This window comes from Tiliqua scincoides, chromosome 2 (genome assembly GCF_035046505.1).
Source record: "Tiliqua scincoides isolate rTilSci1 chromosome 2, rTilSci1.hap2, whole genome shotgun sequence".
NCBI classification, from domain to species: Eukaryota; Metazoa; Chordata; class Lepidosauria; order Squamata; family Scincidae; genus Tiliqua; species Tiliqua scincoides.
In genome coordinates this window covers 12,811,144-12,835,801 of record NC_089822.1, presented here as the reverse complement: position 1 = coordinate 12,835,801, position 24,658 = coordinate 12,811,144, and the positions used below count along the sequence as shown (strand labels likewise).

The 24,658-nt window shown below is 41.1% G+C and overlaps 1 protein-coding gene across 9 annotated transcripts in view; it reads right to left on the bottom strand.

Moving 5' to 3' along the window:
• The window catches only part of NEDD4L (NEDD4 like E3 ubiquitin protein ligase), a 267,298-nt gene that overhangs the window by 55,006 nt on the left and 187,634 nt on the right, over positions 1 to 24,658 (bottom strand). For 7 of the 9 annotated variants that reach the window (XM_066616668.1, XM_066616669.1, XM_066616670.1 and 4 more), the window contains 6 exons: positions 19,771 to 19,832; positions 19,547 to 19,646; positions 16,421 to 16,587; positions 10,134 to 10,266; positions 8,086 to 8,262; positions 4,766 to 4,840 (listed from right to left, as the gene is read on the bottom strand). In XM_066616668.1, coding sequence (XP_066472765.1) covers positions 4,766 to 4,840; positions 8,086 to 8,262; positions 10,134 to 10,266; positions 16,421 to 16,587; positions 19,547 to 19,646; positions 19,771 to 19,832 — 714 coding nt within the window. The remainder of the gene's footprint in view (positions 1 to 4,765; positions 4,841 to 8,085; positions 8,263 to 10,133; positions 10,267 to 16,420; positions 16,588 to 19,546; positions 19,647 to 19,770; positions 19,833 to 24,658) is intronic. The other 2 variants (XM_066616663.1, XM_066616666.1) reach the window with 1 other exon arrangement.

Genomic DNA, 24,658 nt, shown 5'->3' with positions numbered 1-24,658 from the left:
GCAGGGCTGTTCTTATGTTAACAATCCAGCCATGTCTCTCCATCTGGAGCACACTCTCCATTTGGATTACCTGTTGCCTTTTTTTTTTTTTTTTTTTAAATTTCACAAAGTTTTCGCAACCCACCAAAAATTGGCTTGCAACCCACTCACAGTGGGTCCCAACTCACAGTTTAGGAAACACTGCTGTAGATGTCACTCAATGTCTCTTTATTGCTCTAGTATCCCAGACATCTCAGGTTAAAGCAATAATTATTATGCAACAACCCAGGTGGATTAATGCCTATGATCCTTTTGTGAAAGTAAAGAAACCTTAAAATGATGGCTTTAGACTGCAATCTTCAGTAAATTTACATGCCAAACCCATTGAACATCATGAAATTTATTTCAGAGTAAACAAGAATGGGACCCAACTGTCACAGTAGCAGAAACAAGGATTCAGCATGAATACTGGTAAACATTGATATAAGTGCCAGAATATTTTAAATTGCAACAGTGGGTGATCACCTATACTAGAAAGTACCCACTTGAACACTACTTTGTAAGCAAGGAGAGATATTTCCTGATCTGTAAACAGCTAGAATGATGATCACTGTTTCTTAGGGACAGAAATGATGAAGGAAGCCCGAAAGAGCTGTGCAACTACATTAGATCTATAAATGAAATCATGTGGCATTGTGTGAAATCCGTCTGAAAGCCAATGAACACCTAAGGCAGCAGCATCTCAATTCTAAGAGCTCACAGCCTTTTGTTCTGCTTGAGCAGAAGGGACCTCTGTGCAAGTGGAACGCTGTTTTCCTTCTTGGAGAGAGGCTGCGTTCATGAAAGCGTTACTCTGGGTAACGCCCTTGGTTTCTTCAGAGAACTAGTGAAAAAAACTGGAAGAACTAGAGACAAACAAGTGGCAACACAAGAGAGTTTGCAATGCAATCTTGTTCTTCAAACCAAAGCATCCATGTTGGGGGGGGGAAAAAAAATCTAAGTACAGAATTTCTTTCAAGTGTTCTCCAGTCATATCCTTTTCATATTAGTACAATTACCATTGTTAAGTGTATTCTCAAAGCTTCATACTCCTAAAATGCATAAGTAACCTGCTGCTACTCTGGAAGGAAAAAAAAACAACCAAACAAACCATCTGCCTATGTAGCCAAGGAATCCGCACCCTGCAAAGAGTAAGTTAAAGACCGCAATAGGGTAGTGCTGCCAAGCCCCACGAAGATTGAGCTCTCAGAATGCTAGAGAAAGAATGAAGCACCATTAAGCAATGAGATGCTGTGACATCTGATACAATTGACAGAATCTGTCAATTCCCTTTCCAATTACCTAACAAAGTTCAGTAAAATTGCTCATAAATATCCCTTTACTGAGGAAGGTGAGCATGCTTTAGGGAGTTTAAAAGGTCTAGCACGTTTCAAAGATCAGCTGATTGACAGGATTCTCATTCCCTTCTGGAGGCCTTGTGAGATCCCTTCTGTGTTCTTTGCCTCCCCCCAACAGATAGTTGTAAACTCCAGTCATTTCCTACTACAGCTTAGAATCTAGGCTCAAATCATGCCTATACCCCTTCTTTCAGGTCTTACCAATCAAATGTGCTATGGGACCGAATCTGCTAAATGACCACAGAGTGCTTTTCCCTTCCACAATTGCTCTGAGAATCTCTTACCCACTTCAGTTATCTCCCAACTAACATTCCTAGTTATACTCCCCCCACCTACTTTGTAACTCTTCAGGTCTGGCCAAAATAGGTACTATTTACACAGGCAAATTCCAGTCAACTGAATCCCCAGCTGTGGTAATTATTTCCTCTTTGAGATAAACTATGGACTGTGAGAAACAACTTCTTTCCCTAGTATTGTCCTGCTCATATAGGCATAGATGGTAGGTCCAATTCCCTTTTCATCTACTTCTCACTTAGTATAATTTTGAGAAACATCCACCCAGGAACTTATATATGTATATAAATAAAAGCTTTAAAAGCTAGTTTCAAAATCGTGGGGACATAAGAAGTGTGTGTGGGGGGGCATGTGGGACAGAAAGAGTTGGGATATGCAACATGTAATATCACAAGCCCCGCAGAAAGTCACTCCAGTACCACAGAAATTCTGGATGAATTAGGTTGGGGAAGATATTTCTCAGCAAGTACAATCTGTGGCTGGAGTGATAGGAAAAGAAGACTTTTCTCACAACATAGAAAGAAGACATTCATCTAACCTCAAGCAAAGAGTTGTAAGTACAGAGTAGCTTAAAAAAAAAAAAAGCTGTCCACAGAAGACCTAAAAAGCTGTCACTGAAGAGAAGATAAAAGGAGAAAAAAGGAGAAAGATCTCACTGATAAAGGTAGATATATTTGGCTTGATAAAAGCGTTTATTACCGTAGGCTCTTCAGCACCTGTGACAGTTGAAGAACGAGCTCTCCTAGATGTACCACTCTGCTGTTAAATGATAATTAATGTTATCATTAAGGGATGATCAAGAATGGAGCTTTACAAATTACTTGCACATGTTCAGGAAAAAAGGAAGGAAAACTATAGGAAAGCTATAGTTTGGATAAAGCTGCAAACTTTGGAAGCACAGAAAGAAGTTACAGGTACTGTTAGTGAGGTGGATGCATTTATTATTCATTATAATAATGTAGCAGATATTCATCTGAAATAACCGGCATATGAATCTGAGTGGCTTTTGGGGGCCATCAGTAAGTGCAAAAGCTCAAGAGAAGTCAGGCTGAAAAGGAAACAGTCAATCTTCACCGTTTACAATTAAATTTTACCGAGTACCATAAAAGAAGTTAGCAAGCATATGCAAAGACAAAGGTGAGAGCATAATTGCTGTAGAAAGAAAAGTAGTACTTTTGTTAGAAAGTAAAAACTTGTAGTATGTTTGTTAGAAAGCGAAGTTTCCACATATCCAGTGGTTTTCAGCCTTCAGATAATGCTTTTGATTCTGTCTTCTTGACTTCTGACAGTGTTTGAGTTAATTGATATTTAAAACTGGGAACAGAATTGGTTTGGCACTCGTCCATGCAATCTGTCACGTATAACAGACTAACACAAAAATGCTCACACGTACACTCTCACTCAAGCCAGCCTTTTCGGATAGTAAGAACAGTTTGCTGCAATGCCATGAGTAGCAAAAACCAGGACCAGAATCCAAAGAGCTATTTTAGACCACATCCAATTTTCTCTGAACAGGAGACTTCTGCTATTTCACAATAGCTTTTGCAAGCAGCCTGATGTGTGTGTGTGTGTGTGTGTGTGTGTGTGTGTGTGTGTGCGCACGCACGCGCACGCATGGGCGAGGGGTGAGAGAAAGGAAACAGAGATGCTAAAGGAGAAACACCAGTCTAGAGCCCTGACAGATGTCCTGCACACCAAGTTATCAGCATTACAGCCAAAAACAATACTAAAACAGGAATCACAGGTGAACAGAAACAGTACAAGTGCAAAACAGTATTAGTGTGCAAAAGAAACAAAGTCAATTTTTAAGGAAACTTTTGTACCACTTTCCCATTTTCTTATCAAATCATTTAAGTGCATATTATTAAATATATACACGAAAAACTCCACTTAAAGGCATCAATCAAAAAATGTTAATGCTATATATATATATATATAAATTCCATTTTCCCCACCTCTTAAAAATTCACACACATCCATGTATATAAATAAGTAGCAGTCGTACTGCTGTAACTACATTTTTTCAAAGTTGTCATTAGCTTATCATCTTTGTAAGTAATGCAGGAAGTGTTAGCGTTGAAAGGTGAGGTCAAATCCTCAAAATAAAATAATACACCACCATGTGGTTTCAAACTTCTCCAGCCGACCCCCAGAATACTTTGTCTATAACAGCAGTTCTTAAACTCTTTGTCTCCAGAGCCTTTATAGTCCTAAGGAGAGATTTGGGGAGCCTCAGAGACTTGGGGAGCCTCTACCACATGTGTGGAGTGCCTCACTGATGAATAGATGATATCCACTTATGGTGTGCTTCTGCAGTTCCTGAAAGTGTCTCAGAGCCCAATCCTATGGACTGTAGTGCTGGCGGTACGATTGTAACACCAGCTCTGGGTGTGGCCAATGTGCCATAAAGCACACCTGCAGCACTCTTCGAGTAAGCTGCGTCAGTCAGGAGACGTGCACCACCCCACCAGAGCTGTGCAGGAGGCCCTGGACACTGGAGCAGCAAAGGTAAGCACAGGGTTATGCAGGGGTTTGGGGAAGGCGTGGGGGGAGGTGTATCTGGGTGGGGGAAGGCTGGGAAGGACAGGCCTGTGAAGGGGTGGGACTAGAGGCATCCTCTGCTGGATCCCATGCTCTGTGTTGGGCTTAGAAGCATAGCATAGAGCTTCTCAAGTCTGCACCAGTGATTTAGCTGGTTTAGGCTTGAGTAGCCCCGTTGTGGGGACTGGGGCTTTACTCGGGGTAAGGAGATGAATGTCCCCTAACCCAGAGACCTCGGGTGGTTTCCTTGGTCCTGCAGGATACAGTGGTGGCCATTTTAGTGACGCTGTAGCCTGTAGCACTGGGAAGCTCAGGATTGGGCTGTCAGGGCTCCTAGGAGCACATTTTGAGAAACACTGCTCTAGAGAATCTTTCCTCTCTGCCCTCCATTACTCTGAGGAAGTGTGCAATAAATAAATGACTGGGATCACACATGAAATTATTTTCATAGGAGAAGATGCCACAGACCCAAGAGAAAGAGAGACTGGCACACAAAATGAAATTCAAATAGAGGAAAAACAAACCAAAAAACACAACACTGAACACTTACTTACCAGTGATAAATGAGACTGTTCAGCAACTGCATCAGTTACGCTGCAAGATCTTAACCTTGCAGAAGGATCTCTCTGCTGAAGGAAACACAATGAATTGTTAAATGTACAGGTATGTTGTGCGGGTACCCTGTGCCTTGGCTCCAAGGAATAATTACTGCAAGGACACCTTGGAAAACCCTCTTCAAGTAGACTGTTCTGTAAAATGGGTGTAATACAACCTCATATATGGAATGATGTGGACCATACCCAAGTGCTCATAGAACTCTTCCACTTACATTTGTCCACTGGAGTCTTATTTTGTTCCCTGCCATTGTTGCATTGTTGATCATGACTGTTACTTTGCTAACTGGGGTTTCAAAATGATTATCTCAGGGTGGCTGCACGTGAAAAATGTATAAGCTTTATAAACTTCTTTGATACAGGTGAAGATGATGTGTTTTGTTTTTTTAAACAAAAGTTATTCTAGTAGGAAAACCTGATGAGAGAAAAATCAATCCACTGGAAATTAATTTTTCATGTGGCTCTGTATTCCCTGCCCAGCAATGGTACTCTTCCTCTTTTTGAGAATAGATGTTTGACTTGCAGCCAATGTACATCAAGTGCATTCACTTGCACAGGAATCCAGAATATAGAAGTTCTGATTAATTCACTCAATGCAGAAAGCTCTGGAGTTCTATCCAAACACACACATCTCAGCCCACTTTTACCCACCAGACTTCCCTGCAGTAGATGGCCCATGCCAAAGGGACAAAAGGACTACACTGCCTTATCTTCTGAAGAAACAGGACTCTGACTTCCTAACAGACCTTTCCTCCACCTGATGAGAAAAGGAAAAACTCCATCTTGCCAGGCTTTCTTCGATCTCTCATTAATTCTTTGAAGGATGTGTGTGGTGGAGAATAGGTTTATGGCCTGTGAGAGCTCCTTTGAGAGCCCCTTGTCAGGATTAAAAGATTCGAACAAGAACCAAATTGTATGATCTGCATAAAGAATAGGAAATGTAGGATAGGCTTATTGCATCTTTCCTTGCCTCTCTTTAATAGATACAAAATTGACTTGATTAGGAGAACAGCCTTCAAATGATTCATATATTTCAGGCCAACTTGTGATAAACCAAAATGATCATATCCAAAATGTGTTACACTAATCCACCAGCATTTCACTATGCTATATCATCTTTATCATTATCATTAGCAGTTTACAGAAAGCACTTTCTCAATTAAACAAATACATCAATCTCCAATTATCTCTTTATGGAATCATGCATGGGAATGGTGACCATTTAAACAGGACCTCACTGACTTCCAAGAAATCTAAGACTGTTTGTTTCTGGACCCAATATGCATATTTGCTGAACATTTTAAAGCCACATTCAAATGAACAAAAGGAAAGCTGATAAGGTGTCCCATTAAACTGTGATATACTTCATTTCTTCTGTACCATTCAGTGTTCACAATTGCTTCTTTTTCAATTAAAAGGGTGTAACAGTTTCCTTATCCCTGCCCATATCCATCCTAGCCTATTAAATGTGACTGCTGAGTTCAGGGAACTGGCACAAAACTCTTAACATATGCCAGATGGCTTCCAATTACTCAGATTTTATCACAAACAAACTATACAACAGTTATATCCTTTGTATTTTCATATCTGGATGGAGCTGAACTCTGTGAGGTCAAATATTCAATCTGTTAAAATGCCTACGTGAGCATAAGTTTTTAAAATCTTGCTTTATTTGGATAACTGTCTACTACTAATAGCAGAAAAGACAGAAAAAGGGCAATTTCCACCTGCCGCTTCATATATTTATCTCAGTGAAGCACTTTAAACATTTTGACCATCTCTGTAATCTTTTATTAGAAAAAAAACTTACTGAAAGTTAGTCTTAAATAGAACAAGCTTCTCTTCATGGTAAATGGAGTTTACAGAAGACAGAAATTATATAACCCAATTCAATGCACATTTGCTGAATTTAGTTACCTGTACCAAGTAACTGTGCCCAAGAATGCAACCTTAGTGTACTTAAAATGATCTTATTTTAATTAGAGTAAGAGAGATGTATACACACTTATCCAGACTCCTTGTGCACACAGCACTCAGCAGTAAATAGAGAATCTCATGCTCTCTGGGAGCTGCACATGAGCGTTGGAGAATCATGTGAAACCTCAGATTGGTTCCAGTATTTTCTGAACTTCAACTAACATGTATGCCCTTTATATATTTATGGTGTAAACCCCTGGGGGCTGGGGATAAGAATAGGCCCTCAGTTTGGCTGTACTTGTTGTAAGAGGCGACTAAACAGCCACCGGGTAGATGGGACTCGTCAGCCTGGGAAGGCAGCTCATTTGAGAGAAGGAAAACTCTGATCCCAAACCTCCACTGCCTTGTGGCTATATCCAGTTATGGAAAAGGCTTCAGGAGTCAACCTCGAGGCAAAATCTGGAGCCGGAGTCCCTGAGGCAGTTCATGGCTGAACACAGTCACGTTCTGGCAACTCTTGTGACGCCGCTGGAACCAACCGTATTGGTCTGTGCCTTTCCATTGGACCATTTCAGCGACGTGGAGAAGGGGGATTTACTGCATGGGTAACAGCCTATCCTCCATACCTACTTTACCCAGGCTTCGCGCACTGGAGAGGACACTCTGTTCCAGAACCACCATTCAGAGCGTGACACCATAGTCTTCTGAGACTGAAGGATGCCAACAACAATCCTATACCTGGGAAATGACAGTGTACTGCCAGGTACTCCAGTGCAAAGACTGCCCTGCCATTATAGAAGCCCTTCCACCAGTGGCTGCTGCACAGATGCAAATACAGCAGCTGGAAAGCTGAGTGCCACTGTCAATGGGGCATACAACAGCTGCCACCACAACCCCGCTAGTGGAGAGTTGGAAAAGGGGCAGACAGCAGAGCAGGATGGAAGCAGGACGAGATGGAATTGGCGGCCACTGGATCTCAAACTCTCTTCCTAAGTGGACGTGACCCCCAAAGGCTCACAGAAACACTACAGTAACAAAGCTGGTGTGGCAGAGAGGAGTCTCACAGGGGGCTATGAGGCAGCTAGCATATACAGGTCAGCCTGACACCCCTCAACCAGCTTCTCCATTGCAATGCTGTAATGCTGACATCCACGCAGTGGCGCACAGGGTGGGCTGTTTGAACAACATTATTTAAGATTCATTCACATTTAGTTAGATTCCGATATTATGCTCAAGCACAGGGAAACAGGTGAAAATGGAGCATCTCCACCTCTGAACTTTCCAAAGAATTTCAGCAATAAGATTGGACATATTTGGAAGGATAGTTGTGGAGTGTTACTTACAATAATAGAGGAGAGTTGTTCCCCATTTGAATCAGGAGTGATCTGAAGTCTTCTGTTCAATTCATCAGATAGCTCCTGAGGACTGGTCCGAGAGATGGGGGAAGCAGGCGGGGGTGGCAAGGACAGACTTAAGGAATCGCCACTTGTATTCACTTCTTCTGAAATCGTTTCCCAAGGCTGTCGAAAAGGAGAGCTCCTGTGATTAAGTATGCTGAAAGGCAACTTTCCCTACCATAAGTCCTTGCTCTATCATGCCAAGTAGTATGTACATTCTAAGCAGCTTTGTTATCATATGAACTTAGAGAACCAATATGTACTTTTTAAAGAGTCATCATGATTAGCATTTGATTACCAGCTTTTCTCTTAACATACTGTACAGCCGATTTCGTATCGGGGGGGGGGGAATTTAAGGTAGTAGTTACAGAAAGAGCGATGATGAAATTTTACAATGCCCCACTGCCTTGAATCCTGAAAGAAGTCGAACCAAACCTGATCTCAAAAAGCAGTTCAAATAGGATTTTTTTAGTTGAACCAAAACGGAACTGTAAGCTAAAATCTCATGGTTGCCATGAATCAGAACCAAGCCCCTAAATACAAAAAGAGACAACTGGTTCAGAAGAAGCAGTTCAATAGCCACTCAGCTTGAAAAGGCATAATTAATGATTTATTTTGTTATTTTTTATTCTGTTGTATGCACCTAACTACAAAAATTTATAGTTAAAATAGTATTGCCACTTTATTTGTTTATAGCTTCGGTTCTCAAACTCTCAGGGAGTTTGAGGACTGCACTAACTGCCTGCGTGGGTGGGGAAGGCAGCAACACCATCACCAGGATCACATTGCTGAGGGGGGTGCAGGGACTAGCATGCACTTACCAGTCCCTGCTGCAGCCTCCCAGGAGTGCAGGGAGCCATGCGCGACCATCCACAGGGCTCCCCAGCTTTCAGAAAGTTAAAGCAGAGCAATCACGTCCCGCCTCTGCAAAACCGGAAGTAAAGTGTGATCACTCCGTTTGCACTTTTTGAAGGTTGGGGAGCCCTGCGCAGGGTCACGAATGGCCCCCCGTATCCCTGGGAGGCTGCAGCAGGGACTGGTAAGTAAATGCCAATCCCTGCAGCCTGGGGATCACGTCACCGCCTCCCCCCTGCCCCTTAAGGGGAAAGAGTTCAGGGCCATCAGGCTGGGGTGTCGTGACCCCTTAGTCTGAGAAGCCCTGGTTTCATACTCTGCATGAAATGTTTTTAAACCAGTTTGAACTAGTTATCACACCACTTTTTAATATGTCTGAACTTTAACAATGTCTGAACATTTATTACTTATCTGGTCCATGAAACAATATTCACTTCTTCCAGGCAATTTATCTTTAGCTGAGCCCAAATACATTTCTCAAGAATATTTGCTTTTGCAAATATTCAGGACCTTTTTCCTGCTTTATTACCTAACTGTTTGAATGTTTTGCTTTTCCTCTATGGGTGCTGTTTCATATTGTTTTAACAAGATTTCAATACAATGCTCAAGCACAGGCAACAGGTGAAAATGGTGCGTCTTCACTTCTGAACTCTATGGGTTTTACCGACATTTGTAAGCCACTTGGATCACTGCTGATACATAAAGCAGGATAAACAGTCTTCAAAATAAATACACCTAAATACTAATGAATCTAAAGCATGTTTACCCATAAGCAAACTCCACTGAGTTTACGGGCTTACTTCAAAGTATTATTATTAACAGTATTAATACTGCAAAGTACACATGCATAGGACTGAAGCTTGAACCAAACTGTAAACAAACAAGCAATCAACCTAGCTTTCCTAACACCTAATTAACTTTACTCATCAAGGAAGATCACTGGGAAGCAGGTAGATATTAACCAGAGTAACAGGCCTTAAAAATGGGGGCAAGATGTTTTCTTTACTCGGTTACATATTTTATCTTTTTACTTGTGTCTTTCAAACATATTTCTTTGGAAGCTTTAGTTCTAGTATAACGATCTTCTGTAAAATCACTTAGGGCAACGGTAAACAGGCCATTTCAAGCCCTGCACATACTTCAGGTATGTCTCCACTCTCTAAAGGTTCTGGGTCCAAGTCTTCACTGATGTGCCTCCTAGATCGAAACCTTCGGTGAGCAGCCTCTTGATTTATTTGTCTTATGTTGTTGTCAGATTCAGATGCCACATCCCTGGAATGTTGTGTTAACAAGAGAATAATGATATTTGGGACACAGTATGAACATAGGAAGTACTGCTTAACATATGCCAAAATTAAAAATCACAATTTCCAATGCCTGTAAAGTCTCCATAGTGAATCTGATATTAATTAATGAAGTTACATTAATCTCTGTATGTCTGGTAAGTTAAATTAAGTAGAAGCAATCTGTGCTGTAAAACAAAGAAATCCCCATAGCCAGTCTCCAAACATAACAGGTAGAAAGGAATGCTGCATAGTTCTAGTGAACATTTATTTTATTTTTGCTTCTTTAATATGAAATGGAATAAAGTGAAATGGTAATCATTTAAGAAGTGTCTTTTTTTTTTCTAAAAATTTAAGAGGGTGAGAACACCCTACCAAAGCTATTACTACAGCTTTATCTCTGTGCCTCCAGCTATTAACTCAAGCTGATGTACAAGGCTGCCAGACTGCAGTGCAATAGATCATATCTTAATTGATGGATGCAATTCAAAGATGAAAGAACTGGATAATACTGTTACAGGTTAAGAGAAATGATGCCAACATCTTCCTTGTCCAACTGAACAAAGAACAACGTCCATAGCTCTAGCAGAGCAAGAGCTCTGCTTGACAAGGGTCTCAAGTCAGCAGCAAAGCATGTACCTCTGATAAACTAAAAAATAGTGATCAGAAACCACTGCCAGTTCTCTATCATGAAACTGAAAGTGGTTTCCAAAACTATTTTTAGTTAATCGTAGGCTTGGGGAGCCCTCCAGAGGTGTCCACAGGGCTCCCCGCTCACCCTGAAGGCTTGCGCTGGCTGTAAAAACTCCCCTTCTGTCCCCAGCAGCGGCACAATCCTGGGGATCACATCACTGCCGTCCCCTCACCCTGTCCCGCTTCTTGAGGGCCAGGCCCAAGTGCTTCCCTGGCTGGTGGGTCATGACGCTAGTTTGGGAACCATTGATCTAAGCCATTCAGATTAGATGGACTAACTGTTCGATTCAACTAGCTTTGAAGGAGGGAACACGGTCCACATTACCAATGTTCTGCTCATTCCGTAGCACAGCTTCACCATTAAATGGTTAGAATCTGAAACTTCAAACATGGGGAGCTTAATAAATCAACGTCTCCTGTCCCACTGCAAATTGGAATAGGTATTTCAATAAACTGATAATCAAAACGGTACCCAGGTGTTCTCATAAATATTAGTGGAAGTGTCAAAAAGAAAATAAAAACACCGTTGGAAGGTAGAAACCACACGGCATAAGTGATGAGCAGAAATTCAGGTGCAAGGAAAAACAAATGACTTTGCTGCAATATTTATATCGCTGAGGAAAAAAGTAGCTATTTGTCAAAAAGCAAAATATAACTGGATGTTATACTAATGCCTGATGTCAGCAGAGTTCATGCACCACTTAATTATGCGTGACATTTGAAGTTAAGCTTCTTGTATTTTTAGAAAGGTAATCATAAGAAATGCTGAAATGTGAACATGAAAAAACTCCTTCAACATAGTAAGAAGATTACATAAATTACAAGTTTATATACTTCAGTAATATGAGGGGGGCAGAACTAATAGTCATATTGCTAAAGCTTAATGAGAAAGACGCCAATTTCTCTTGTTGGTAATACTACCTAGGGAGCAATCTGTCCAATGCACTGGCCCAGGAGAGTCGCAGACATGCCATAAGGCATGTTCGTGCCTCCGCGGGAGGAAGCCGGGCCAGTGCACGGAGGTATGCCGGCTGACACAAGCCTCTGCGCTGGCTTCCTTGGTGAGGCTTGTGGCAGCCCGGCTGGGCTGACGCAAGCCTCTAGGGTGGGCTGGGAGGAGGCGGGAGGCGTTCCTGGGCGGGGGGAGGACAGGTGGTGGGTAGCCTCAGGGGTGGGCGGGTGGGGAACGGGAGCAGGGCTGGGATCCAGCTTGAAGCTGCTCCACTCTCCTTGGATTTGTGCCACCTCAGGAGGTGGCACACGTCTGAGGAGACCAATAGGGATAAAGGGTGTCTTACTCGGAGGTAAGGGGAAACATTTCCCCTTGCCTCTCGCTGAGCCGCCTTGGGCCCTTATCCTGTGTTGGATACAGTGCAAGCCTCTTGACTATCTCACCATTTATGACATATGACCCTATTGACATAGGACAGCACCTAGTTTCTGGAGTTTATCATCTGTTAGGTTGCCAGTTTTTGCCTTTGAGGGATATCTTTTTAAAATAGGATAAGCTGCTGTCTTCAAAGATTTAAAGATGAGGCTGAACCCTATCTAATGTGGATGGTATGTGTCTTGTCTCTTGCACACATGCATGTAAATACATGCACATGAGGAACTAAGGCCCTATAACAGTTTGTTATTTCATGTTTCAGCTGAGGGTCTTGATTTTCATCTGACAGTAATGTATGTAAGGTCACGTTTTTCTACTCTATCTTTACAGAACAAACACTTGTCCCACCCACTCCAGCTTTTAAATCTGCACAGGACAGACTGCTGCAGGTGGTAGAGTGGAGACTTCAACAAGGTGGGAAAGAGAGTCCTTGAGCAGTGAATTTTGATATGAGAAAAAGGATGCTACAAGTGTGTCCCTATTTTCTTCTGTTAATGTCGAATGGTTTGTCCCACTCAGAACTCAATGAGATGATTTAGTATTTCCTTGTCAACTGAGCTTATTCAGACCCCACAACAAAGCTTTATAGGCACAAGGAATGAGCATATAACAGCATCAACCGTACTACAATACTCTTCTTCTTCAGTCCTTAGCTGCTGGTGAGCAGGTTGTCCTCTCAACCAATACTGCAATACTACTGCTATACAGTACATACATACATACCTCCTCAAAAATGAGATACTTTGCTCTATATATGGAACAGAAAACATTTCACATCAGCTGCTGAACTTCTTTTAATCAAAAGTCCCTTGTAAAGTGCAGACCACTCCCTAACTTCCCAAAGGGAAGTGTGAATAGCATGGAACTAATCCCATTGCAAACATTTGGTTGTTGAAACAAGAAAAGAACTTGCCCTCCTGTCCTAAAGGGATAATCTTCTTATACTGCAGCTTCACAACACAAAATTTTTTTGGAAGAATTCAACAGAGGGAGGTATTAAAAAGAAAAAGAAGACTTTATTGCACAAAATTAAATTGAAATGTTGAGAGAAAGGCTGTCAAAAAAGGCCCTAAAAGTAAACTAAGAATCTGCATTGTAAACAACTATGGTCTGAATAGGCCCCTTTCCCAAAGGGTGTGATAATCTATCTGCACAGTCCACACAATGAGTTGGATCCAGAACTGTGAGAGATGTTAGCCCCATTCTGAGTATCTCTCATCTTCCCCTGCTCCCACAGCACGTAACACACAGATCCTCCCAAAGCCGATTCTGAGAGTTAAATAGCAGCATGCCAGCATCAGTGAAAGTCATATCTCCCCTTATGAAAGCAGAAGTGCCATTGTTCTTGCACAAACCCTCCATGGGATCCAATCCATTAACATAAAGTGCTCAAATTTAAGCCAATTTACATCAGAAGCCAGCTATGGGACAATTATGGTGGAACTAAATTTATAAAGAGCCTTTCAAATCATGGTGTTTGTTCACTGAAGTCAACAGGGTTTAAATAACAAAATCCTATATATCTTTACTCAGAGATAAACCTTTTTGGTTTAAATACGTTTACTCCCTATTGTGTGTATTTAAGATGGTGGCCTGCACGTAACAGTAAATCTTGTTTAAACCTTGGTTTAAACTACAGCGATGGACCAGGCTGTGAGTTGCATGAAGGTGGGAGGAAAACAACAAAGGAACTACAGTCACTACAAACAAAGGGAGAGCTAGTGTGAAAAAGCATCACAAAATAAATATTTATATTTGCAGATTGATAACCTTAAAACACAAGCCCTTTACTGTAATATTATTAATAAAAAGGTATTGCTTTTTATAGTCAATATTAGCATTAATTTCAGTGTGAACTGAAACAGCCAGATTCTTCACACTAAACCATCCTTTACTTACTGTAATGACAAAACTAAAACATTAAAGGCCAAATGGTGCAAGCACAATTTTCACTTTAAAAACAAAATATCCCCAAAGAATAATCATAATAAGCCTTTTACAGTGAATCTATTTAGGAGCTTCTTGGCACTTTAAAGATAACATCCAGAGTAACACTTCTGTTCATGGAAGTCCAAGAATGGAAGGGGCAGGCTGCTTATGCAAAGGTCCTTTGCACAAGGGAAACACTTCTCTGTTCTTGGAAAGAGGTTGTGTCCATGGAGCATGGTCTTGATCATGGAAGCATTTCTCTGGATCCAATTCTAATACATTTACTGTAACCAGAGCTTTTGGTAACAAGGGCCTTCTTTATCATATGAAAGAAAAATAACTTTAAATGACATGAAATAAGATTATTGTAAGGCCACTATCCTATACATACTTAACTAAGAATAAGCCCCACTGAACACAATGCGATTTACTTCCTGCCCTCCTCCTCATTCAGTTTCATCTCTGCACTACCTTTCTTCCACCCTCCAACCACTCGGTTAGGAACTTATTGCCAATGGCTCCTGGAGGTCCTCTGACCGGTGTGGAGACCCAGTGCACGCTGGCACTGGCCTCCCCACCGATGACTTCATCCTTCTGGCCACCACGATGTGCCTTACAGCACATTTGTGACAGCTGTCTCCCAGGCAGTGAATGGGACACCAGCGCTGGCCTGGAACTGGATTGGGCCCTAAGATTCTGAAGTGGTGTATGATGACCAAACATTTGCCAAACTGTCAAGTGAGAGGACACTTCTTTCAGTGCTGCTTCATTAAAGATACAACAATCTGATGAAAAGTGTATTATTCAACCCAAATGGCACCTGTTTTTCTTACAGACCAGTGTGCTGGCTCTGCATTCCTCTACTTAAATTCCCTGCAGGCATCATGCCGAGTCTGGATATAGGGAACCCAGGTTCAAATAAGAACATAAGAACATAAGAACAGCCCCACTGGATCAGGCCATAGGCCCATCTAGTCCAGCTTCCTGTATCTCACAGCGGCCCACCAAATGCCCCAGGGAGCACACCAGATAACAAGAGACCTCATCCTGGTGCCCTCCCTTGCATCTGGCATTATCCCGGCTTAGCTATGAATCCCAGCTTAGCTATGAAACCCAATTAATAGCCTTAAGCAAGGCACTTTTCTCTCAGCCCAACCAGTCTGTCAAGGCTGTTGTGTTGTGCAGCTGAATGGAGCTCCTTTGGGGAAGGGTGGGATAATGACAGATGAAACAGCCAAGCAAAGTGGGTGGACAACATCATATGCCAAGTAGTGACAGGAATATCTGAAAGAGAAGCTACCTATTCCTTTATAACTTTTGTCTAACTCTCGATCAGTTATTCTCAAGCTTTTTCATCTCATAGCACACTGGCAAGGCACTAAAATTGTCCAGGCACACTGTCGGTTTTTTGACAATTGACACCATGGGGCTGATGGGGGGCTCAATGGCCCTACTAATAAATGATTCTCCCCCAAACTCCCATGGCACACCTGTAGACCGTTCATGGTACACCAATATGCTGTGGCAAACTGGTTGAAAATTGCTGCTGTAGACAATTAAAAGATGAAAATTAACTCAACCAACAACAGCAGCAAGAATAGTCTTTGTGGGACAATGCAATGAGCCCCTCTCTCTTCCAGCACACTGCTTCCATGAACGATCAAGGAAGTACAGCAGGCACAAACAAGAGCAACTGAATACCCACTTTATTCTTCTACCATTCTAACACTGAGGGTGCAGGAATGTATTCCTTATCACTGATAGTCACAGGTTTCTATCTGTGTGTATGTCACAGCCCTCTTAGAACACCAAGGTCGCTCTTAAGAAGATTCCACCTGGATCAGACAAAGGGTCCATCTAGACCAGCATTTTGTTTCTAACAGTTGCCAGCCAGAAAACTCCAAAGAATCTACAATTGAAGTATAAAAGCCAAAGACTGCTCCTGGAATTTGTTGCATGATATTCAGAAGTAAACTGCCTTTCAGCTTAGAAGTTTTATTTAGCTACCATGCTCAACAGCCAGTAATAGAACTACCCACCATGAATTTCTCTAATCCCTTTTAAAAGATATGTGAGCTACTGTGGCGGTGAATTCCACAAGTTAACAACATTTTGTGTGAAGAAGTACACTTACATCAAACTTGGTCGGTGCCACTGTGTTGTCCGATTGTTATGGTTGACATAATAGGTACGTCCAAGATTGTCCACTTTTTCTTCCCATCCAGGAGGCAAGGGAGGTGGTGGTAACTCCTCTTGACGTTGAGAGGCAGAATCATTGGAATCAACCACCTCCCAGCCATGCTTCATAGTGGAAAAATGAAAGCACAAAATTAAATTTTAAAGCACTGAGTTTGAATGCCTGTGGTTTTAGTTATTTGTAATATGACAGGAGAAAAGCAGTGTCAATATTTTTCACATCAAAGCTGTAATATTTACGTTTTATACTTTGTTAAAATGGAAGGTTACTAAGAACTAAAAAAAAGATCATGTAGGTTCTGCCATCAGTCAAGACATGACAAGACATGGCAAAACAAAGGCTGAGGAAAAAGCAAACCAACCTGGGCCTGTGGAACTCCTTGCCACAGGAGGTTATGATGGTACCTGGACTAGATGCCTTAAAAAGGGGAATAGACAGATTTATGAAGGAAGGTCCATCACAGGTTACAAGCCACATTGACTGTAGGCAACGTCAGGGTTATAGAGGTAGCCAACCTCTGAATGTCAGGTGCAAAGGACCAGCGACAGGATGCAGGTTTACTGTTGTCGTGGGTGCTCCCCAAGACATCTGCTGGGCCATTGTGAGATACAGGGACCTGATGGGCCCTTGGCCTGATCCAGCAACGAACTTCTTAAATACTTATGTCAAGAGGCTGGCTACACCATTCAGCACCAGTGCAGTTTGCCCATCATCTTCAAAGGCAGCCCACACAAAATATATTGCAGTAGTTAAAACATAACAGTTTCCAAAGTACTAGATGCCTGAGGTTAGCTCTCTCCAGAATAGACAAGTACTTCTTTGTGTTTAACATTGTTCGTTGTTGAATAAAAAATTTATTTCAGCTTCATTTCGGAAATTCAATGCTACTATGTAGCACTAATATTGAACAATTAGTCGTCAAAGAGTAATTCAGTTACAAACAGTGACAAAGCAACATTGAGTAGGAATTCCGGTTTGGTTCATATCCTGGAATTGACATTTATTTAATGAGTCTGAAAACAATACTATACTCTAGCTGCCATTGCTGTGAATGAAGACTGAAATAGCTCAAATCTGATTCACTCATCATATAAGAAGATCCCATTCTAATAGAAAATTTTTCCATTTATCATGGTTGTCTAATACAGCACTTTTCATGGGCTACAATGTGGGTTGCTTGGCTTGCAGTGAGCAATAAGCCCACCACAAAGAACCATAGTGCTTCACTGGACACCAAGGCAATGGCTCACCAAGGTGTCAAGGAGTCAGTTGTATAGTAAGCTATGACCTGGAAGTATGGCAAAACAATTCGATTATAGTTTTGCTGCAGGCTTAGCATTCATCATCTTAGTAAACCAAATTGCATTGTGTTGAAAGGGTCACATGAACTTCACAATTCATTTTTGAAATTCCTCCTCTGTCTGCCTCACTGGAATGTTCTGTACTCAAGTGGTTGAGGATGTTTTTCACTTGTGTGACCCTGTAACAGACACTTGACATTCAATGGGTATCTTTCCTAATTCTCACATTTCGGTGTCAGTCCCTTAATTACCTCAGAAATACATGGGATAGAGTGAGGTTAAGGAGTTGCCACTGTAATTTTTATTGTTTTTTTATAAAAAGCACTTGTTTTTATTGGGCAATCTCTAAAGTGCTTTTTTATGTTCAGCATCTCTGGTGCAGGAAAGGGAGATACAGTGGTATTATTTACTGTATAGCCAGGGAGACAGACCAGGGACAGACTGCACTTGCTCCCAGTATGGAAGGGATTGTCACTCTCGAACTGGCCTTTTCAGCCACACTAGACGCTGTTCCAGAACCACCATTCAGAGCGCAATACCATAGTCTTTCGAGACTGAAGGTTGCCAACACACATGGACAGGACAAGTAAAATCTGATTTGCATAGTAAGCAAAGATCTGGTTTACTTAATTCCCAGAATATTCTACTTCTCTCTTTCACAAGAAGTAAAAGGAAGAATTTATGTTGCCAAGCAAACTTTAAAGTGCTTTTTCTGGAAAAAAAAAAGAAAAAAGATAAAAATTACAGTGACAATTCTTACTGTGAAGACAATTTCTATTCTCTATGTCTTCTGGAGGGCATTCCAGAAGCTCCAGAGCATATAACCATACCAGCCCTGGGTAGGTTCTCCTCTGGGACAAAAATTCAGTGAGTGCATCCTTTGCAAAATTTTTCTCCTGAGGGTCATGTCTGAGGAGGAGAATTTATCAATTCTGTAGTGATGAAGAAAGGTGTGCAGGGCAGCCCAAGTTGATGCCTTACAGATGTCTTTCAAAAAACTACTACTGTGAATACTGCCAATGTCGACACTCACCTCAAGGAATGTGCTGTCATACCTAGGGGGCAGTCTTCCTTGTGCCAGCCTGATGCATTGTCTAGACCATTTGGAAATGTGAACATTTCCAGTTTTTTTTAACCAATAACACTATACACAGCTTCAGGCTGGATGGCAGGGCCCCTAGTTCTGAAACCCCTTCAGCCCTCATAAGAGTTGCCTTCTGAGTTAGCAATTTTCAGGAAGACATGGTTAAAGTCTCAAATGAGAGCTGGAAGGACTCAATTCAGGTTCCAAAATGGAAATCTATAAACCATATGGACATTCCAGATGAGATTCAATGCTGCTCCTCTCTGGAACATGCAGACATGAAAATAACTAGATATAGATTCTTAGGGTGCAATCCCAACCCCTTATGTCAGTGCTTTCCAACACTGACATAAGGGTAATGCAGCTCTGAGGCAAGGGAACAAACATTCCCTTGCTTTGAGGAGGCTTCTGTGAGTGCCAACCAACTGCAGGATGCAGCACATGTTCCATTGGTACCACTATGCCAGTGCTGGAAAGCACTGACATAAGGGGTTAGGATTGCCCCTTAGTTGCATAGCACAGTTGCTCCTGTCTTAAGACTAGTAGGTGCAATTGTCCTAGTGAAACTCTAACTGTGACCTCGTCACTATTATCTGCAAGTCAGTTCTATTTCTAGAATTCCTATAGGTTACAGGAGTAATAAAAAACATGGAAAATGCCTGAATTAAGCCGCCTTACCTCAGAATCTTCCCTCTGGTCACCATCTTCTTCCTGGCCACCATTCTTTGGCATATAAGCCATCTTTAGCCTCAAAAACCCTTTTACCCGAGATTTGTGACTACAAAAAAAAAAAAAATTACATTTGTTTAAAGGAGATGCATGATAGTCTTCCAATCTACAAAAGTAATTTCTTAGAAATGAACTTTTTGAAAAAACAAAAGCTGTGTTTAAAAGGTCCTCACCTCCTTGGCCTGAGAAGAAAGTCTTTAAATGTATAAGGCCTTTCCATGGTTGGATCTTCAGTCTGTTAGTGCAATAATAAAATTAAGTCATTAATGCTCGAGAACAGATACATACAAAATATGTGAAAATATAGGAGGAGCTCTGAACATTTTTCAAGGTGAGAAGTGATTATTCAAAGGAACTCTGCCTCACTTGGTAAATATAGTGTACTATTAACTGAACACTTCCACTAGGTGTCACCCTGAACACCACTAATAGAGCTCAACAATCCACTGCTCTGATGGTCAGAGATGCAAAGTCTTTTTTTCCCCCACAACAAACCTTGCTACAAAACAATATTTCATGCCTGAGGCAACCTTTTGACTTCTCGAACTGCTGCATGTAGCTCCTTGTAAATTGAAAGAAATCACATTTGTCAATTTAGTAGAGCAGCACTCTAATAATGGGCTTTTCCCCTTTTGCACGTGAAGTAGACATTTTCATGGTGCAGATTCAATGGGAACAATGTTGGCCAAGTAGTTGCTAGTAGAGACCTTTCCTCCATCCTTCTCATCTCATTTCTTTAAAAGCAAGGAGCTGCTGTGGCTGTTGCCAGTTGGTTGCACATGATACGATTTGTACCAAAGGTCTGTGCAATGTGAGGTGGTTGTTATTTTTATGAACTGGCCTTCCAGAGGCCTTTTTTTTTAAAGATAGCATTTTGAAACTATTTAATCATATTTAACTTAAATTGTCAAATTCAAAAATGTATTCGCATTTTTTTTGTAAATACATTACACTTAGCAATTCCTTTCCCACATCAATATAATGCAGAACCATGCTTTACATTACTCACATAGGAACATAGTGCCTTGCACTGCATCACACCACTGGTTCATCTAGCTGGTGGATACTGACTGATAGTGGCTCTCCAAGAGTTTCCAAGAGGGTGGGACTTTCCTAGCCCTGAATGGAGATGTCAGGGAGCGAACCTAACCACATGCAGGGCCTCTACCACTGACCTAATGCATCTCTGCTGCTATGGAACCCTGAACACATCTTCCCACAAGCTTCCAGGCACAGATGACTTGAGATGCTTGAAGCACTAGTTCTTGCTGTGTTCTGGGAAGGCAGTAAGTGCAGCAGACTTGCCCTCAGCTACGCAACTTCTTTTTAAGCAACTGTCTGGTTCTCTTGCTCATTCTGTTATCTCTTGTGGCTAAATTTCCCCAGCAGTTTGGAGAAGGAAGAATCAGGAAAATAAGCTGCTAAAGCTAACACAATGAGTAAGAAATCTAGCCAGCTAACACATCCACTCCTTTTACAAGCCTCTGCTTGACTGAGTGTAAGTCTGGCTTCCTAGGAGCACAGGGATGGTAACAGGGAAGCCAGTGCTTCAAGCTTCTTGGTCACCTCTGCTTACAGGGACAGCTTGTAGCATCGAGTCCTTTGATGCTCTCTCTATGTAGACTGATATGAGTGAAGAAACACTGAATTCTGTTTAATGATGCATTCTCCATATACATCTTTAAACGTTTGCATTTAAAACCTCCATTTTCATTCCTTTTATATGGAGGGGGGCGAAGAACTTTGAACAGTGAAACTTCAGATGCCCTTCTGATCTGTACCTTACCTTTAGAACATTTAAAATATGAACTTATATACAGGAAGGACTAATTAAACCCTGTTCAATGATTCCTTTGTAAAAGAATGTTCCATGTTATTTACTTTGTAAAAAAGATTGATAAGATAATAGTCTTATCATTAGAACATTATCTTATGAATTAGGCTCCAATATTAATTCTTTAGCTGAGAAGCAGGGAAGTACCTGACTTTCCATTTCTTTCAGTACTGCAACAAGTTGCACTCATTCATTCGACAGCTGCTATTTATGAACAAGCAATGAGAATGTTAGGAGTCAAGATGTAATTTTTACTAATAATGTGTTCTGAATATGCCTTCAGATATCTTACCATGAAAAGCACTCAAAAAAGCTCAACAGACATTTAGAAAAAGTGCTTCAGATAAGTCTAAAAAATAACTCATGGAGGAACTGAATATGTTTAGCTTACAGAAAAAAAGATTAAAAGATGGGCATATTGAGACCATTCAAATATTTAAAAAAGCATATCAAATGGAGAGGGGCAACCACATCATTTACCAAGTCTATTTAGCGAATAGTAAGAAACCGGGAGTTAAAAATTCAAGAAGGTAGATTTAGATTAAACATTAGGAAAATCACTCTTAACTACAAGAGATGGTTTGGTAGGTTATGCAATCTTTTTTTGGAGGTTTTCAAGAACAAAGACAGGGTATTAAAGTAACTCCACATCTCCATGGTCAGCACTTATGCAAAGGTTGGTATGAAAAGCAGTAAGTAGTAAGAGATTTTATATCTCTGATTTTTCTTCATATTCTAATTTGAACACTTGCTGTTATTGAAGGCATCACAACTTAGAGTAATAAAGCTCAGTAGCTAAGGCTGCAACCCTAAATGCACCTTCCTGGGAGTATGTCTCATTGAACACAATGGGATTTACTTCTGAGAAGACACACACAGGAGTTCACTGTAAGATATTGACTACTAACTCCCTACTTCAACTTTCATTCTAGGCATGGACACCCTAGAAGGCCATACACAAATTGCACTTGCACTTTCTCTTTCAGTTCAGTTTCCCATCTGTAACATGGGGATAGTTTTACAAGCTGTGTTATCATAAAGGTTATTCATCATCGTGTAAGGGAAGCACTTTGGTACTTATCATTTAAATAGGCTTAATGTAGGACTTGTTAAGCCATCAGATACATTCTTACTTATCTGATTTTCTTTTTTTGTTCTTTTAAACCAAACGACTACAATTGAAATAAACGATGTTAGTATTTATATATAATAATGGCAAATTCATTCCCTGGCAATGTTAAGCTTTCTGACAGTTTCTCAACAGTGGCAAACTAAATCGCAAATCAGTTTAATAGGAAACCGTCTGGCAGAATATCAAGAACCTATAAAAAAGGAGGAATACTAAAAAAGCAACACAGCTTCAATATTTCCGGTAAAATTATTCATATATTTCTTCCTAAGCCAATAGTCGATCTCACAGGGTTGTTTCAAGGATAAATGAGATAAGAACTGTAATGTACTTTGTATACCAAGTAGAAATGATTAATTATAGTAATAAAATGAAATATACTGATTAAAGAAATTGGAAAGATTCCAACTATGTTGTAAATTTTTAATGCAGTCACTTAACCCAAGAATGAAATTGCTCAGACATTTCTTTAAAACCTGCATTACTTAAGTAAATAGACTAGAACAGCTGCACCAAAGCTGCACCATCTCAGAGAAAGATGAACGTATAGCAATCGAGACACCAAGGAAGGCAACAGAAACCACTAAAATGCAGTCTGAAACTGTTCATCATTTCTACTCATTACTGCTGTGACAACCATCAACTGGACTGATTTGACAATGTAGTTGCCTGTTAGACAACAGGATAATTCCTATCAAAACACCCGATATGCGATTTACCCAAATGGAAACATAGTACAGAAGCAACCCTTTGGGTGAATTCCTACAAATTCATACATACAAGAACAACTATGAAGCTTCTAACACAATCTCACAAAAAGGAATGCACAGAGAATCCCTTGCTACTGGGCAAGCATATAGCATACACATGCAGACCACTGGAATTAGATATCTCTTTACTTCATGGACCACCACAGATTTCCAGCCTCTTGGGGCACTTACCCAAAGAGAAACACAAGCATCATGAAAAAAAAAGCAGCTGATGAAACTCAAGAGCAAGTTCCCCCTTACAGAACAGCTGCCTGGCAAGAAGCAAATGACCTCCATCTATTCAGTTGTTTACTAATCCAAATCAACTTTCAGTTCATGGGAGCAGGCGGACATATGCAGCTAGAGGCTTAAGAATACACAAATGTGTATACTACTGTGGGGGGGGGGGGAGAAGGGAAGGACATACAAGACTGTATCAGAGGCCTAGAGTGTAATGCAAGATTATTCCAATGCTCCCTTTTCTACAGTATAATATCTAGTTAAGATATTTTAGATGTTCATAATGTTATGGCAAGTTCTGTGCAAAAAAGTAAAACATTGCCGCCTCTGTGTACCTCTACTTTTTGATATGGGATGAAAATCTCCCACTAATACTGCATCTCATTGAAGAATACCCTGTTTCTCCCAGTAGGCAAGTATTTTTGCCTTTTTGTCTGTATTTTTGGACATCTTAACTCTCCAGAAGCTCCTTTGGAGGTTCAGCTGCCAAAATCATCCTGAAGCTCTTTGTTTGGAAATGCCGTTATTCTCCAGTCATGTGCTGGATGTGGATTCAGTTTCCCTTCTTACTGGGGCTGCTATTCTGTGCTGCAACCAAGTTCATTTGTCCACTGGGTAGCAAACCCGTCTGCTTGGACCAAGAGTGGGATGGGACATCAGGGATGGGACTTCAATCAGATAACTTGATATCATCCCAGCAAGGTAATATATTTGGCCAACGTTCAGTAAGTCATCTTTATTCCCTGCCAGTGGCCCATTCATTGGGAGCTGAGAGAGAAGCATCCACTTGCTCACCCATAAGTGCAAGGGCAGGGAATTCCTTGAACAAGGAAGGAATCTGGGATGATGGCAGTGGATACAAACAACCAGGGTTTCTTCCCCATTCAGCTGCTGGTCTAGTAAAGGAAATGCAGGGAGCAGGAAGGAGTGGGTATATGATAACCACTACTCCCTTTAGTCAGTCTGTCTTCTCCTGAGACTGACTCACTCAAGACTGTACGACATCTGAAAGCACCCCATTACTTGCCCCAGTGTAGGTATAATCTGTGCTGTGATTATCTAATGCCCAGATCTCAGAAAAAATTACACATGCTCACATATGGGGACTG